Source organism: Protopterus annectens, chromosome 8.part0 (assembly GCF_019279795.1).
Source record: "Protopterus annectens isolate FY-2018-M chromosome 8.part0, PAN1.0, whole genome shotgun sequence".
Taxonomy (NCBI): Eukaryota; Metazoa; Chordata; order Ceratodontiformes; family Protopteridae; genus Protopterus; species Protopterus annectens.
This window is the reverse complement of record NC_056741.1, coordinates 1146569857-1146587671: the sequence shown is the minus strand read 5'-3', so window position 1 is coordinate 1146587671 and position 17815 is coordinate 1146569857. Positions and strand designations below refer to the sequence as shown.

The window sequence follows — 17815 nt, the reverse complement described above, 5'->3', positions numbered from 1 at the left end:
CATGACATTTTAATGAAAAAATAAAAAGTGTGTGCACAGAAAAAATTAATTGACCCTATAAAGGCATGAAACATTTCTTTACCTGTTGAATGATATGAATGCAGAGATCTTAAAATGAAAAATAAGTGAAAAAACAGAACTGTATTTTTTAGCTGTCTGTGTGTGTGTGTTCTGTCATGGCAAACTTTAGTACAAGAAGATGCAAAGCAACCAAAGCTGTGTAATTATAAAACAGTACATAGAGTAAAAGTGTTTGTGAATGTATTGCTGATAATTTATTTGGGTGTCTCTGTCATTAGGCAGAAATCAAGTTGAAGAAAGCAGCAGAATCCTTCAAGAGCTGTGTGGAAAAGTACAACTTTGTCCGTGTGGAGTTTGAACAGAAGATGATGGAGGCCTCAGGTCAGTCATTTTAACAATAATGCTTCTATTTATCAGAATGGAAATAGGATAGGCTAATGGTTTGGCTGCAATTTGTAGATATTGGGGAGCTAGAAGGTCAACAGATGGAGAGGAGAGTTTACCTTTGTGGAGAAGAGAGCAGATAAGGGATGTGGGTACCGGTTACAGTTGTAATGGGGGAATAGAAGTGGAAGGGGAGATGGGCTGAGAAGATATATCAGGGGATAGTTTAGATAGACACTGGACAGTTTCAGTGAAGAATGTATTAAAGGCATCAGCTGTTTGTTTTGGGTTGTTCTGGGAAGAGTCTAAGGGGTATGGGTTGTCGGAGTGGCCAGGTTTTGAGTCTATTTATCCCTGCCCAAAACTTTTGTGGATTTAGTTGGTTAGTTTGTTGTAAGTGGCAGTAGTAATTTATTTCGTCTAGAAATACAGCTTTTTTTGTGATGTTTCTTGTCTAAATTTAAGATGGTCGCGGGGATCTTTAGTGCTATGGTATTTGGTCCATAGCTTATGTTTCTGAATAATTTTATGCCGTGTATCTTTTGAAAGCCAAGGGGCTTGTTTTGAGCAAATTCCAACAGATCTTATAGAGGCATGAGAGTCTAGTATAGATAGGAACTTTGAGGTGAAGTATGCTACAGCGTCATCTAGTGGCAAGAGTTTAAGAGGAGACCAATTTGTAGATCTTAGTTCAGCAAAGGAGGATTCAGGGTTAAAGTTTCTATTTGTGCTGATCTTTTTATATTTAGTAAGGTGAGGGGTAGGAGTTTTATGTCTGTTTCAAGTAGATGAGGGCATGGTCACTTAAGTCGTCAGGTAGTGTTCCTACTGTGTAATTTTTGTTGTGACTATTTATCAGAATCCAATCCAGTATACTTTCTTTTTTGTTAGATTGGTTAGTTCTGGTAGGGGTGTTAATGGTTTGTGAAAAGCCATGGAGATTTAGGAGGGAGGGTTGGACTCCTGAGGAGCAGGTTTTCCAGTCTATATTGACATCACCTAGTAGTATGCTTTCTTGTGGGTATTTAATAGGGAGCCAACTAAGAATTTCTTCTAGGGTATTAATATTATTTCCAGGAGGAAGGTAGGTGCAAATAATATAAATGGATTTGTGGGTATTAAGGTGTAATTTAGAGATAAGGATTTCAGAGTTGCTAACAAATCAGAAAAAACTAAATGAAAACTCCAGCCAAGCTAGAACTTCCAATGAGTGACCTCCCAAACCTTCTGTAACAGAGGCACATGGGATATATGCAAATGACCCTTATGAACATCAGGTGTTTCAGCTATATGGCGATTCTGATTGCCCATGACTTTTACATTTGAAGTCATTTTAATGGACAATTTCTAATGGCAAAAGGAGACATATAAACGATTAACCCTGAGCATCGGGTACTATCCATATAACGAGTCTCAGCACGTCTGACATACCAATAAACCAGTCTATGTCCTAGTCACAGGGTACTGATTATCAAAAATATGGGGCCCTAGCCAGTAAGAAATAGAGCAGAGGCTTTCTGGCCTGTCTATAGTCAGAGGAAAAACTCCCTCCAATATGCGCTTAGTGAAAGCGCTTCAGCTTTTTGTACTGTCTGTATTAGGAGAAGGACTTTCTCCTAAATGCACTGAGTGTTAGCGCTTAGGCGTTCAACACAGTCTTTCTGTTTGTGTCTTTTATGTCTTATTTGTCCATCTATTGCATTATCTATACTCAGAGACCAAAGTCCTCCTATACGCACTAAGTGTAAGCACTTAGGCTTTCTGCACTATCAATATTTGGTGAGTTATTTCCTTCTATATGCGCTACATGTAAGAAACAGTGAAAACAAAAGCACTTCTATATGGGGAAAGGCAACTCAGGTAGAGTCTAAATTAACAAATTAAGCAAGCTCTGTTGGGTATTCTGCGCTTCAGTGGACAGCAAAGCAGTTGATCGCGTACCGTCCAGCACCTTAAAACACTATGTGCTTCGTATAAGGATGCAATACATAATGGTACCAACTTTTAGATGCAGAACGATTGCTGCAATTAATGGTGTGCTCTCTGGATACTATCCGTGATGAAATACTAAAGTTTAGTAGCTAGATCTGAACGTGCATTACAAGCCGAAGAACACTCCATACTCGTTGTGTCTGATAAGTAACAAGCATATAAGAGCAGCTAAACAAGTCTAAGTACCTAGTAAGAACCTCAAATTAAGGTAAACATAGATGTGAAGTTGTTCAATCTCCCCGTTTGTTATTTACATGTGGGTTCGGAGCTGATCCATCAGCACCGAGTCAGCTGCTTTCTAAGCTCAAGATCTTTGAGTTAGCTCGAGGCACAGTCCCTATCCCATGATGCTCTCCTTCCAACACCAGATCTAGTTTGCCGCTGCAATGGATCGCACGATCTTCGGAGGAAGCTTGGGCCAGTAACCTTCTTTACTATATTTAAAGAATTTAAAATGTCTTATTAGACTATAATTAGTTGTGGATTGAGTGAGATTTCACATATTTCTTTTATTTGTCGTTTAGTGAGTGGATTGAAAGTTATTTTTTGTCTTCTAATTTGGAGTGGTTGCTCCTAGGCCTTTAGCCTTTCTTGAGTTGCATTTACGTGACAGGGCTCTGTCAAATTTAGTTCCCTATCCCCTTATATTTCTTAGAATTAGTGTATTTGAACTTTTTGTGTAACATTCTTCTTATATTCATTACAGTTCAGGGATCTGAACTTTCTAAGAAGTACGTGGCTTCAATTTTTTGATTGATAATATCAGGGATCTGATATTTGTTGTAATTGTTATGATGTCAGAGAAACAAAAATCTGGTTTTAATAGATGTGACTGAGGACTGGACAAAAGATGTCCACCATCACTAATAATCATGTTTCTTGTGTGTACTGCTTGGGTCCACTACATTTACAAGAAGAATGCTCTATCTGCCATTCCTTCAGTGGCAGGGTTTTATTAGAGGGGCGAAGGAAATTGGTCGATAGAGGGCTGTTGAAGCCAGATTTCCAAGAAGCTTTAGACTAGACTGACCAGACCTCCAAGTACTTGAAGGGGTCGAAGTCTTCTAAGGTGTCATCAGATCATATGTCTTCTGTTCTGAGCACCTCTGGGAAGACTCTGTCGCCGGCTCCACAGCCTTCGGAGCCATGCACCGAGATCTTACTTCGGAGCCAAGTCATTGTGTTGGAGCCGGTGTCGGAGATTTTAAAGTCCCCGATCCTTAAGTCGGTGGCTTCTTTGGCTCCTTCGACCCATTCTTCTGGTACCCTTTCTGACATCGATGTGGACCGTGTGGTGCAGAGAATTTTGGTGAACCCAGCCCTGGCCAAACTGCTTTCAGCTTTGACCTAATTGACTTTGAAGCTTATGACCCCCCCCACTACGATTTCTGCTCCTCCTCCAAGGCCAGTTGAGCCTTCGGAGCCGGAAAGAGAGGATCCAATAGTGGTGGAACCCTCGGAGCTGAGGCCTGTTCCAGTGCCCTCGGCTCCATCGACCTTGGCTTCTTCGGTTCCAATCGAAGAGTCTCTGAGCCGACACTCTCTCGCTGGTTCCGGGGGAGAGAGTCAAACTGACGCTTCAGTTCCGACTCTCCCTCTCTGGGCTTCGGCGCAGATGAGTTCGATTCCGTCCTCTGGTTTGGAGCCTGTGGTCTCGGTCCCTGGAAGGTCACCGTCTTCTTCGGAACTGGCGGACTCCTTGGGTCGGGAAACCAGTGCCTTCGATGCCATGAGAAGGGTCATGTCTGCTAAGACCATTACCTCTTCGGATCTTTCCTCTTCCTCCCCTAAAGGGCCGCGTTCTGTCCCTACACCACAGGTTCCCACCAAGCGTCGAGACCCAGAGCCTCAGGTAACCCCATTGGGTGACTCCTGCTTGACTGAGACTTCACCAGATGCCCCCACTGATTAAGTCTCCAGAAAAAGACTGTGCAAGAGGAGGCATTTAGATTCCCCTCAAGAATCCTTAACATCAGACACTGACTTAGAGGAATCAGAAGGTTCCCCACGGTCCTCCTCTGAGGATGTCTCATTTGCAGACATCCTGGAAATATTAAGGCAGAGGGGTGACTGCCAGTCACCCCTCTGCCTTAATATTTCCAGGATGTCTCATTTGCAGATACCCTGGAAATATTAAGGCAGAGGGGTGACTGGCAGTCCCTTACCCCTATTGAGGATGAGTTGGTGCTCCTGAAGGCCTTTGGGTCTCAACATTCCACCTCCTGGGTTACTCCGCCCTTTGACGAATTAATGGACTTGGTTGCTCAAAGGGCGTGGGAGACTCCTGATTCCATGGAACCAGTCCCTCGGAGGCCCAACAAATTTATCATCTCCCCTCAAGACAGGTCTTTTCTTACAAAGGGAGTCCCTGTTGATGCCATGGTGGTGGCGGCAGCCACCAAGAAAGGGATGTCAGAAACCTCCTCTTCTGTTCATCCTCCTAATAAGGACTCAAGGACAATGGACAGATATGGGAAACGCATCTTTAGTTCTGCGACATTTCCAATGAGATCGCTCAACTATCTGACCCACTTTACTCACGTTCAACGAGATTTCTTCAAAGAGCTTGGAGATACTCTACAGGGCAAAACTGAGGATGCTGTGTCAGAGAAAGCAACGGCACAGCTTAACACCCTTAATTCTATTGTGAACTCGTCCATGAGGCTTATTTCTTATGCAGCCGATGGATCGAGCCAGGCAGCAGGTTCAGCGATTAGCTCTGCGGAGACCATCCTGGATGCGCTTATGCTCCTTTGTGGAAGCCTTCAAGTCTTCTTTTGTTAATACCTCATTTGATGGCTCTTCCCTGTTTGGGCCTAAAGTCAAGGAGACACTCACTAGGTGTGAGCAGGAAGGAAAGACTTTATCTGCCGTAGGAGTCCGTTTTTCCACCCCCACTAGACAATACCCCAAAGGGCAGAAAGGTGGAAAAATGTGGTTCCGAAAGTCCCAAGGAGCTTTCCAGAACACACGTAGTGAACCGCCCTCCAGAGGCAGAGGAGGGGGGTATAATGGTAGATGCCGCCCAGGTGGCAGAGGGGGTCTGCAGAACCAGGGTGACAGGGAACAGTTCCTTGGCAAGCCCTATCAGCGCTCCTGAGAGGAGGCCCGACCGTCCTGCTCTGGAGGCAGTCAGGGGTCACTTAGCTTTATACCCAGATGCCTGGCTAGGAATTGCATCAGATTCTTGGGTAAAAAGCATAATTACCAGAGGTTACATCATTCCCTTTTCAGAATCCCCTTCCATTCGTACAAGAATCCCAGATGTTCCACCTAGTCTACGGAATCTAGCAAACATAGAAATTCAAAGGCTGCTAGAAAAAGAGTCATCCAGCCAGTCCCGGTGGACCAGATAGGATCTGGAATTTACTCCAGGTTCTTTTTAGTTCCAAAGAAAACGGGACTGAAGGCGCATTTTAGACCTCAGCAAACTAAGTACCTTTGTCAAAAAGGAAAAGTTCTGGATGGTCACGCTTCAAGTCGATACTTCCGTTTCTCCAAACGGGTGATTGGATGTGCTCTATAGATCTCAAGGATGGGTATTACCACATCAAAATGGCCAGGCCATCTAGAGATCATTTGCGCTTCCAGCTGGGGGCCAGTCACTACCAATTCCGAGCTCTGCCCTTTGGTCTCACCACAGCCCCCAGAGTGTTCACCAAATGTATGGCAGTGGTCACGGCTCACCTGAGATGTTTAGGATTCCAGGTGTTCTATATCTCGATGACTGGCTCCTCACTGCCACCACCAGGCATCAACTAATTTGCGCCAGAGATTACACTATCAACCTGTGTTCCAGGTTGGGCATAACCTTAAATTTCAGAAAATCTGCTTTATTGCTGTTGCAGCATATTTCATTTAAAGGAACAGATTTAGACACCACCACCTCCCTGGTCAGATTGCATCTAGAAAGAGTAATATCTTTGTGAAGTCAAGTGTCCCAGTTGTTAATGGAAAGGAGAGTTCTGGCATTCCAGGTCCTGAAGCTGCTATGCACCATGCCAGCTACACTTATAGTGGTTCCTCTGGGACGAATGCACATGAGGATACTCCAATGGCCACTATTCACACAGTGGTCTTATCAACAGCTTCCAATGTCACACAAGATTATTCTGACAAATGCTTGCAAAAAGGACCTTCTTTGGTGGTTGAACAGCCACCAAGTTACTGTAGGTCACCCATTTATACTTCCCCCTCCCACAGCCACAGTGACCACGGATGCTTCCCTGATAGGGGGGGGGGCTATTTCAGGTAAGACCTGTCCAAGGCACTTGGTCAGATGGTCAGACATGGAATCTCATTTGCACATCAGTGTCTTAGAGTTGAGATCGGTGTTTTTAGCGTTGTAACACTTTCACAACTCTCTACCTCGAGAGACGATTGCAATACAGACAGACAACATGTCAGTAGTCTGGTACATCAACAAGCAAGGGGGAACCAAGTCATACCCCTTATGCCAAGAGGCCCTGAGACTTTGGCAGTGGGCTGTATCCACCGGCGCTTTCTGATAGCAATGCATATACCCGGGTCATCCAACGTGATAGTGGACAAACTGAGCAGAGCCATTCTGTTGCCCCACGAGTGGTCCCTCAAAGAACGAGTGGCGGAAAGGATATTCTGCAGATGGGGCCAGCCTTGCTGCGTCCCCGCTGAATGCAAAATGTAGAAGCTACTCCGCCCTGTACCTCCCACCGGGAGACAGCCCAAGGGACTCGCTTGTACACAATTGGCCCTTGGGTCTCCTATATGCCTTCCCTCCAATTCCCAGATTCTTACAGTAAGCCAAAAGCCTGGGAAGGACAGTTATTCTAATAGCCCCGTTTTGGCCTCGGCAGATATGGTTCCCCTTCCTACAGCAATACCAAGTGTAAGAACCGTGGGTTCTGGACCCAGTGCCAGACCTTCTGACTCATTCGTTGGGAGTTCTTCACCCCTCTCTTGTCTCCCTCAAACTGACAGCTTGGCTGCTGCACTTCCCAACCTTGCCAGGTCACATGATTTGTCTCCAGCGGTTCAACATATTTTAGTTTCCTCTCACAAAGTCTCCACCAGGAAACTTTATAATAGCAAATGGAGGCGATTTGCTCATTGTGCTTCTCAGCATGGTATTGATCCCTATGTTGTCCCTATTCATAGTATTCTGGAATTCTTGACTTCGCTTTTTCACGATGGTGCTGCAGCTTCTACGATAAGGGTTCAATTAGCTGCTATATCTAACTTCCATGTGGGATGCAGTGGCTCAAACATTGTCACACAGATTATGTAAAGCCTTTTTGAAAGGGACTCCTCACCTTAGGCCACCTATCAGACATCCTGTATCTCAACTCATTCTTCCACCTTTTGAGCCTGCATCATCTTGTCCTTTGAAGTTCCTTTATTGGAAGACAATTTTCCTAGTGGCTATTACTTCAGCTTGTAGAGTTTCTGAACTGCAAGCACTTTCTATCAGGCCCCCATATCTTTCTAGTCTTTCACCCCGACAGAGTGTCTTTAAGAATGAATCCTACATTTCTTCCTAAGGTCTGCTCCGAGGCAAATCTGAACCAGTCTATTGACCTTCCTACCTTTTTCAGACATCATACTAGTAGAATGGAGTACATGTTACATAAGCTTGATGTTCACAGACAGTTGAGGTTTTACTTCAACAGAACAAAAGAATTTAGGAAATCTGATCAGCTGTTTGTCTCCTATGCAGACAATAAGAAAGGTTTGTCGGTATCCAAAGTTACATTGTCCAAATGGATTGCTGACTGTATAAAACTTGCATATTCTTTAGCTAAACAACCTTTAGAATGTGAGGTGAAAGCTCACTAAATGGATTGCTGACTGTATAAAACTTGCATATTCTTCAGCTAAACAACCTTTAGAATGTGAGGTGAAAGCTCATTCTACTAGCGCTGTTTCTACATCTTTAGCCCATGCAGCCCATCTACCGTTGGACACCATTTGTGCAGCTGCTACTTGGTCCAAACCTCATACGTTTATGACTCATTACAAAGTGGACAGGGCCTCCAGGGACAGGGCTTCCTTTGGTTCCACCGTTCTCTGGAATATACTCCCGTGAGCCGCCCAGGATTAGGGTGCTTGGGACGCTACCCACATGTAAAGAACAAACGACGAGATTGAACAACTTCACATAAAGAAGTGATGTTCTTACCATAACGTTCCATGTGAGTTGTTCATCTTGCCTTTGTTCTTACACTCCCTCCCACCTTCCCCCTCCAGGTTATGGAAGAACAGGTGTGACTGGTGGTCTGGTTGGTCTTGCTCATATCCTTCTTTCCAACCAGATTATTGTTTAGCTATTGTAAATAGTTATGTACTTTGTTCATTGTTTATAATTGGTTGCTTAAGTGTGTTTTTATTGCTGGTTTAGCAAACTAGATCTGGGGATGGTAGGAGAGCATCATGGGATAGGGACTGTGCCTCGAGCTAACTCAAAGATCTTGAGCTTGGAAAGCGGCCGACTCTGAGCCGATGGATCGGCTCTGAACCCACGTGTAAAGAACAAAGGCAAGATGAACAAACACATGGAACATTATGGTAAGAACATAACTTCTTTTTTATGCCAGTATAATTAAAGGTAGACCTTTTCCATAAACTAAAGTTTATGAAGATAAAGTGTGGAGTTTGAACAGACGGAGGCCTCACAGGTCAGTTTTTATGAGAACTCACAGGTTTCTTATGCTGAACTCTTCTATTTGCAAGTAGCATGGACTAGTATAATTTTAGAATCTTTCTCGTAATTTGAAGTATGTGTGTGTGTTTATTAAATATTAACAGCTTATTGTAGGGATAATATTAACAGCTTATTGTAGGGATAACTGTCTTGTAGCAGGGATGGATATTCTGGTGTACCGTGGTGTAATCTGGATAATTTATAGTTTGCTCACGGTGAGGTCATTGTGGGATCACAGGGGTTCAAAAAAGTGAGCAAACTATAGCTCATCATAACGGGTAAATGCATAAATTGCCAACAACCCTGATTAGTATAGTGCTGCTGGATTCACTTCATAACACTGAAAGCTCAAAACACTGAAAATAAGAAAACTTCATAATATAGAAGACCAAAACACTGAAACTTCATAACACTGAAAACTCAAAACACAAACTCAAAACACTGAAAACACATGTCATACATGTACTGAGTTTAAACAATGTAAATCATAGCACTTTCCACCAAGTGTAAGCAGGGGGGCAAGCACCCCTGCACCCCCCACACCCCCTGCTGCTTAAATATATCAACGCCAAGATTGCACTTAATCTTGGAGTTGATATATTTAAGTAGCAGGGGGTGTGGGGGGTGCAGGGGGTGCTTGCCCCCTGCTTACACTTGGAAAGTGCTATGATTTACGTTGTTTAAACTCAGTATATGTATGATATGTGTTTTCAGTGTTTTGAGTTTTAGTGTTTTGAGTTTTAGTGTTTTGAGTTTTAGTGTTTTGAATTTGTGTTTTGAGTTTTCAAGATTTTGAAGTTTCACTGTTTTGGTTTCACTGTTTTGGTTTCACTGTTTTGGTTTCACTGTTTTGGTTTCACTGTTTTGGTTTCACTGTTTTGGTTTCACTGTTTTGGTTTCACTGTTTTGAGCTTTCAGTGTTATGAAGTGAATCCGTGCTGCTATATACCCATAACAAAAAAAAAATGAAAGACAAACCATAAACAAGAGGGAAGAAAGGAATACATGCCCTGAATATAATTTCAACTTGCTTTAATGAATATATCCCCATTTAAAATCCAAGAAAAAAATCGAAGAAAATAATCCAAAAAGATGAGCACTTTCATTTTGTCAATACTGAAACTTCATCACATAATCACAAACCAGATAAAGAATCCTTTTAAATGCTTAAAACAAATCACATGGTCCAAGATAATCATTCAATTCAGTCCAAAGGCAGCACACCCCCCAAAAAGCCCAACATTTGATTTGAAACTTTAGTAAGTCACAAGCAGGAGATGTTTTAAAGATAAAATCATATTGCACATCATAAATAAATATATATACTATGAGACAGTTGGTAATATAAATATAAATATATAATATATATATATATATATATATATATATATATATAAAGATGACATTTGTTTTATATATTTTGTAAGTGCTTTGAGCTTCAACATGGATACTATTCTGGCTTGTTCATTAAGCCCGGCCAACAATATGCATTCCACTAGATCTGCAGTAAATTTCTCTCACCTCCAACCTTACTTTCCACGGGTCTTCTCTTAGGTCCATTCTGACCTGTTTCAGGATCGTGAATTTAAAAGTATGCCCGGTATATTCTAAGACATGTTTGTATAGTGCATTGGTACCCTTACACTTCATCTCATATAGGCCTTTTTATATCCGTTCATGAAATTTCCATTCAGCTTTTCCAATATAGTAGCTTTCACATTGCTGACAGAGTGTCACATAGACGATTGCCTTGCTTTCACAGTTCACCCTGTGGGACATTTTAAAGCATTTGCCTTTAATCAGGAATCTGTCACCGTGGCTATGTATTTACAAAACAAACACCTACCACATTTGAACATACCCAGAATAATCCTTGTGGGGCACTGTTCAACTTTGAATATATTTTTAAGGGTACATCCTTTTCTGAAGATCATAGAAGGTGCTTCTCCCAATTTTTCCCTCAGCGATCTGTCGCCCCTCAACAGTACCCAGTTTTTGTTCAGGATGGCCCTGATATTGAAACTATCCAAGCTATATGTAATAATGAGGGAGGTAAGAAAAAGAGTATTTGCTTTTGGTTCCTGTTCCAAACATCTATGCTGCCATGCTGCACCATTGAGAAGTGGTAAAAAATGTCCAGAACTCCTTTTAAATGTAACCTCCTGCACCATCTCATCAATTAGGGATTCAGGATACCCCCTGTTGAGAAGTTATTTTCATCATATCACATTCTTCCTTAAATTGCTGGTCCAAAGTTGTCATACTGGCAGCATGAACTAGCTGTCCCTTCACCACTGCTTTTTTTTTTTTGAAAAAATGGATGGGAGCTGGAGAAGTGAAGTAAGATGTTGGGAGTGCCTGCCTTTTACTTGTTTGATACTACTTTGTGGCTGCATACCTACTGGAGTAATTTGAGTCATCGGTCTGTGGTGTGATTTAAGTTTTTTAGTGACTGAGGTTTCCCCTAGTTGATTTACGTTTATGTTGGAGTATGTTTGTTTTCTGTGTATCCTAGACACATGTTGATGATTGCTTTTGTCCTTAACAAGCAAAATATCCAGATAGGGGAAGGTGGTATCACTGTAATTGCAGGTAAAAGGCAAAACGATAGTTGTATTATTAATGTAATCAATAAAAAACACCAATCTCCAATTCTTTCCCCTTCCAAATGATAAAGATGTCATCCAAATAGTGCTAGTATAGCCAGAAATAGGCTTGATAGGGACATTCAGTAATGTAATGACGTGCTAATTCCGACATTACTGTGTTGGCAAAAAGGGATACAGCCAGGGACCCCATGGCCACCCCTTCTTTTTGCAAGTAATGTGAACCATTGAACCAGATGAAATTATTCATGAGAATTATTTCCATTAATTCCTCACACAGGTTAATTTGATCCTGCCCCAACCCTTTTCTGCTTAAATACTCCACAAACCATGTAACTCCCAATTCATGCGGGATCACTATATATATATATATATATATATATATATATATATATATATATATATATATATATATATATATATATATATATATCTGTGGTAATGAGCATGCTATTATTTTCAAACTCCAAGCAGATGTTCTTCGTGTTTCACTGTTGCAGTCATCACATATGGGTTATCTGCGTGCAGTAGCTGTTAGTCGGCCTGATTATCTAAGTCTTGGGTCCTGCGTCGGTTGCTATCTCATCTTCCATGACGTCAGGTAGTCAGGGGTAAAAAGCATGCAGCCGACGCCATTACATCAGTCTTTCTTGCCGTGCGGTGCCCGAAGCAGAAGCAGTTCACAAGTGCCGGTCGGCCGACTCCTGAAATTTTCATTTTCGAGTTTCAGAACCGAAGTCGTCAACTAAAGCTAAGTACCCCGTTGGGGAAACTTTTTCTTGCTCTAAACCAATGTCAGTAAAAGTCAGTAATTATATTTCTTGTGGAAAGCAAATGCCTCATAAAGATTTTCATTTGTACTGTATTCCTTGCCTAGGCCCTGACCATGACGTAACTTGCTGTCAGTTTTGTGCCTTATTTAAATGACAAACTATTCGTCGTCGGTATATTTACACTTCTAAATATTTTGGTACTCAGTTCAATTACCCAGATATGGCTTCCGTAAGCCACTTGACTACCGACATTCTGAAAAAACGCAAAGATAAAGACAGAGACGGGCCGCCTAGGTCCAAAGCTGCTGGCGACGCTTCTAAGCTAGTCTCCAGTTCCCCTGTACTTAGTGAGGCGCTTTCGCAGCCCCTGATACCCACTACTTTAGATTCGCAGGCCTCTACTGAGACCCATTCGGAGTCCGGTATGCCGCAAGATGCTTCAATTGTGGAACCTGCGCATGTCTCTACCTTGGATGGGTCCAGAGCCGCTATGCGGGCACCGGCTTCTGAGGGTGTATTCAGGCCTACTGACTTGCATATTATACTGACACCATCTTCTTCTTCAAGGCCTAAAACTCGATCCATGCCTAGAAAACTGATGCCCAGACCACATGATCAGGCCTCTATGCCTAGAAAACAAATGATAAGAATGGCTGAAGACCTTATTACTTTAATCATGGGAAGCCAACCTTCCCCCTCTGAGAGACCTAGGACTGAATTTGGTTAGGATTCTTCTGATCAGGATTCTGAAATTTCTGTTTCCTCTGATGACCAGGATTTAACCTTATCTACCTATGAGGATTCTGATGCAGAGGACTCTGTTCTCTCTGCTTCCTCTCCAGAGGATTTCTCTTTTGGTGAAACCTTGCATACTCTTAGGGAGCATTTTCACTGGGAAAGCCAGGATTACTCTGATTCTAAAAAGAGGCTTAGGGATTTCTTACTCCTGCCCCAACACAGGCCTTTAGCTATCCCCCCTGTACTGGACATTGTTGATTATGTCTTTTCGGAATATAGCTTGGCCCCTGACTCCTTACCTCCTGCTCCCAGAAAACCAGATAGATATTACAGGGTTCCTGACTCTCACAAGTTCCTCTTTAAAAATCCTACTGCGGATCCTGAGACCATTTCACAGGGACCCAAGGGCATTAAGGCTACTACTGCCAAAATCCTACCCCCCTGATAGAGATTCCAGGGCGTTGGATAGATGGGGTAAGAAGGTGTACACTTCTGCAACCTTGGCCATTAGGGCCTTAAACTGCCAGCTTTGTATGTTAAAGTATCAGCAGCATATTATTGGATTGCTTAAACAGAAAATGATGTTGATTCCTGACTGTGCTGAAAATAAGGATTTACAGGATTTAATGCATTCTGCTGAACAAGTTGGAAAACATACTTTGCAATGTGGTTTTGATTCACTAGAGGCATCTTGCAGGGCTGCTGTCGCTGGGTCTGTACTTAGAAGGCATGCTTGGCTAAAGGAGCAATCTTTGCCAGATCATGTTAAAGCTAAATTGCTGGATGCTCCCCTTAAACCAGGACCGCCTGTTTGGCAACAAAGCAGAAGTAGTACTTAAAAAGATGGATGAGAAAGCTAAATCTGTGTAATCTTGTTAAAGATTTCCTGCAAGTACAGCCTCCAAGATTTAGTAGGCATTGGCCCTCTAAGAATTGGTCCTTTCCTGCCTCTTCCAGGCCTTCTCAGTCCAAACTCAGAACCAGCAGAACATCTAGGCTTCAGTCCCAAGGTACGCACAGGACTAAGCAGTGGGGGGGCTCCCACTTCCAAAGCAGGGAGTAGTAAGACTCCCCCCCCTATGGTAAACTGTCTCAATGACTTAACTTTAAAACTTCCAAGCCCTTCTCCACTGACTGCTTCTTTAGGGGGAAAGATTGCTCTGCAGGCAAAAAAACTGGGAACTCATTACCCAGGACAAATGGGTTTTAAATATAGTTTCCCAAGGATACAGATTCTACTTCCACACTTTACCAACCCCAAACAGTTAGCCAGATCTACCCCCAAATCAGTGAGCAGGGGCTCAAAAGCAAGTTCTCTCTCTCTTAAGTATAAGGGCTATTCAAACTGTCCCAGAAGAGGAAAGGGGACAAGATGCTCAGAAAAGACAACACATGGCATCCTATCCTGGATCTCTCTATCCTAAACACTTTTTTGGTGATCCCAAAATTCAGGATGCTAATTCTTCACCAGTTGCTTCCTATACTAGGCAAGGATGTCTGGTTGGCAACACTGGATTTAAAGGAAGCCTCCCTGCACATCCCAATCAGGGAATCTTGCAGAAGATACCTATGCTTCAAAGCAGGATACATGCCCTGCCAGTTTTTTGCACTGCCCTTTGGCTTATGTACTGTGCCCATGGTATTCACAAAGTGCCTAGCTCCAGTCATTGCATTTTGCAGGCAAAGAAATATTAAAATATTCCCATACCTGGATGATTGTCTTAATTCAGGCAGAAAGCCAGGACATACTTTTGAATCATCTGGCGTTTATACAAAAGGTGCTAACTTGTCTGGGGTACACCATAAACGAAAATAAATCACTTCTTGTACCCTGTCAACAAATTGTATTCCTGGGAGCAAGCTTGAACACAACTTCCCAGATGGCTTTCCTCACGCCAGAGAAACAAGTTAATTTGACAGCTTACTTCAGACTAATGGCCACAAAAACATTGCTATCTGCAAGACAAATACTGCAAGCCTTGGGGTTCATGGCCTCCTGTATTCTCCTAATTCCATATGCAAGACTGCCTATGAGGAAACTACAATGGTATCTAAAACGCCTATGGTGTCAACATTCTCAGGATCTAGAAGCAATGATTCCTATCATACCTTGCCTACAGTTAGAGTTCCTTTGGTGGGCAGAGGCCTGACACCAAAACAAGGGACTGCCATTTACTCTACCCCCTGCCGCTCAAACCCTAACAACAGACGCATCAGACTATGTATGGGGTGCTCACTTGGCAGGGAAGTGCATTCAGGGCAAATGGAACCCAAGTCAAATGCACCTGCATATCAATCAAAAAGAAATGTTAGCTGTACAGAATGCTCTGACAGCCTTCAAGGACCACATTCTTCCAGGGCAATTAATGGTAAAGACGGACAACACCACTGTTATGTGGTACATAAACAAGCAGGGGGGAACCCACTCATACCCTCTCTGAAGACTAGCCATGGCTCCGTGGAACACAGCGTTGAGCTACCAAGTGCACCTACAGGCTCAATTCCTGCCAGGAAAGCTAAATACACTGGCAGATTAAGCAGAAATCTCATGGACCCACAAGAGTGGAAACTGGAATCAAAGACATTCAACATGTTGATAAACAAATGGAAGAACCCAGATATAGACCCGTTAGTCTCCCCCCAGATCTACCAATTGGACAAATTCTGCACAGGACTCCCAACAAACAAGCTTGGAAAGTGGATGCCCTGTCCTTCACCTGGAAAAATCTATCAGTTTATGCCTTTCCTTCTCTGCCTCTCCTCTCCAAGGTACTACTAAAGATCAAACAGGACAAACCTAGGACAATACTGATTGCACCAGACTGGCCACGTCAACACTGGTGTACCCCCTCTTGCACAGTGTGTCACTGCTGGCTCCATGGCATCTGCCTCAGACCCCTACCCTGCTGTCCTAGCAGGAGGGCCAGATTCTACACCCTCCGCTTCAAACCCTGAACCTGGCAGCCTGGCTAATTACCTGATCTCTCCATTACCATCGGTCAATAAACAAGTGTTGGATGTCATTCTGGAGCCAAGGAGGCCTAGTACTAGAAAATCTTATGCTGAAAATGGAAATGATTCATTTCCTGGAACCAAACTCGGGATGGGCACAGCAGCGCCCAATTTACCTCAGATTCTTCAGTACTTAACTGAGATGCTTCACAAGGGCCTTTCCTTTTCCTCCATCAAAATTCATGCCTCAGTCATTCAGCTCATTACAACACAGAGCCACCCCTCTTCTCTCATCCACTGCTCAAGCAGTTCCTCAGAGGTGCCAAAAACTTAAGACCACCCAGGAAAGCCCCAACTCCAGCCTGGGACCTTAACTTTGTATTGGAAAAACTCATTCTACCTCCATTTGATCCAGCTGCAAGTGCACAATTAAAATTCCTTTCTTGGAAAACAGCCTTCCTTTTAGCCATCACTTCAACAAGAAGGGTGTCTGAATTACAGGCCCTTATGGCAGTGGAACCTTTCATCATCTTTCATGCGGACAGGGTGTCCCTCAGGACCAATCCCTCTTTCATGCCCAAGGTAGTATCCAGTGTGGCTCTCATTTGCCAACCTTCTTTTTTAACCCACAGAACAAAGGGGAGCATGTACTGCACTCCTTAGATGTGCACAGACAACTTAGATTTTACTTGGACAGGACTAAACCTCTCAGGAAATCTGAACAGCTGCTGGTGGCATTTGCTGCAGGGGCAAAGGGGAAGGCCATTTCAAAGCAAACCATTTCTAAATGGATAGGCCATTGCATTAATTTCTGCTATAAGCACCATGGAAAACCGATCCCACAGGGGATAAGACCACATTCAACTAGGGCTGCATATACCTCTACAGCCTTTCTCAGAGGTGTCCCTACCAGGGACATCCTAGAAGCTGCTACCTGGAGTTCTTTACGTACTTTCACCAAGCATTACCATTTGCCAATTTTCTCTAAATCCAGAGCTGGCTTTGCCACTGCAGTCTTGCAGGGCCTTACAGCTGGTCCTAATGCTATCTAATTTCCTCCTCCCATCCTTAGCTTTGGGAATCTACCCAAATGTGATGACTGCAACAGTGAAACACGAAGAACATAGTACACTTGTGTACACTTACCATAAATGTAGATGTTCAAGTGTATTCACTGTCGCAGTCCTAGTTACCCTCCCTCCAGCCCCCTGACTTCTATTGGCTATACCTTTATTCTTGCTTACTATGTTTAAAGCTTTTTGGTGCATTTGCTTTTTTGTTGGAGGTGTAACCTTGTATATATAATTGCTTCCCATTATGGGGGCACCTGACATCTGGGTCAAGAAAAACTGATGAAATAGTGTCGGCTGCATGCTTTATACCCCTGACTACCTGACGTCATGGAAGATGAGACAGCAACCGATGCAGGACCCAAGACTTTGATAATCAGGCCGACTGAGGGCTACTGCAAGCAGATAACCCAAATGTGATGACTGCAACAGTGAATACACTCGAACATCTACATTTATGGTACGTGTACACAACTGTACTTTGATCTTCTCTAGGAAGTGCCAAGAGTCTTTGCATAAACTCTCTTCTGTCTTAAGTTATTGTTGTCTTTCGGCTTTTCCCGGTTAGGGGTTGCCACAGCGGAACTCCCGTCCCCTAAT

The 17815-nt window shown here is 43.2% G+C and overlaps 1 protein-coding gene across 1 annotated transcript in view; it reads left to right on the top strand.

The window, feature by feature from the left end:
- Window positions 1–17815, top strand: part of LOC122808415 (F-BAR domain only protein 1-like) — a 2144012-nt gene that overhangs the window by 694864 nt on the left and 1431333 nt on the right. The window contains exon 8 of the mRNA XM_044079378.1: window positions 300–406. Within this exon, the coding sequence (XP_043935313.1) occupies window positions 300–406 (107 nt within the window). The remainder of the gene's footprint in view (window positions 1–299; window positions 407–17815) is intronic.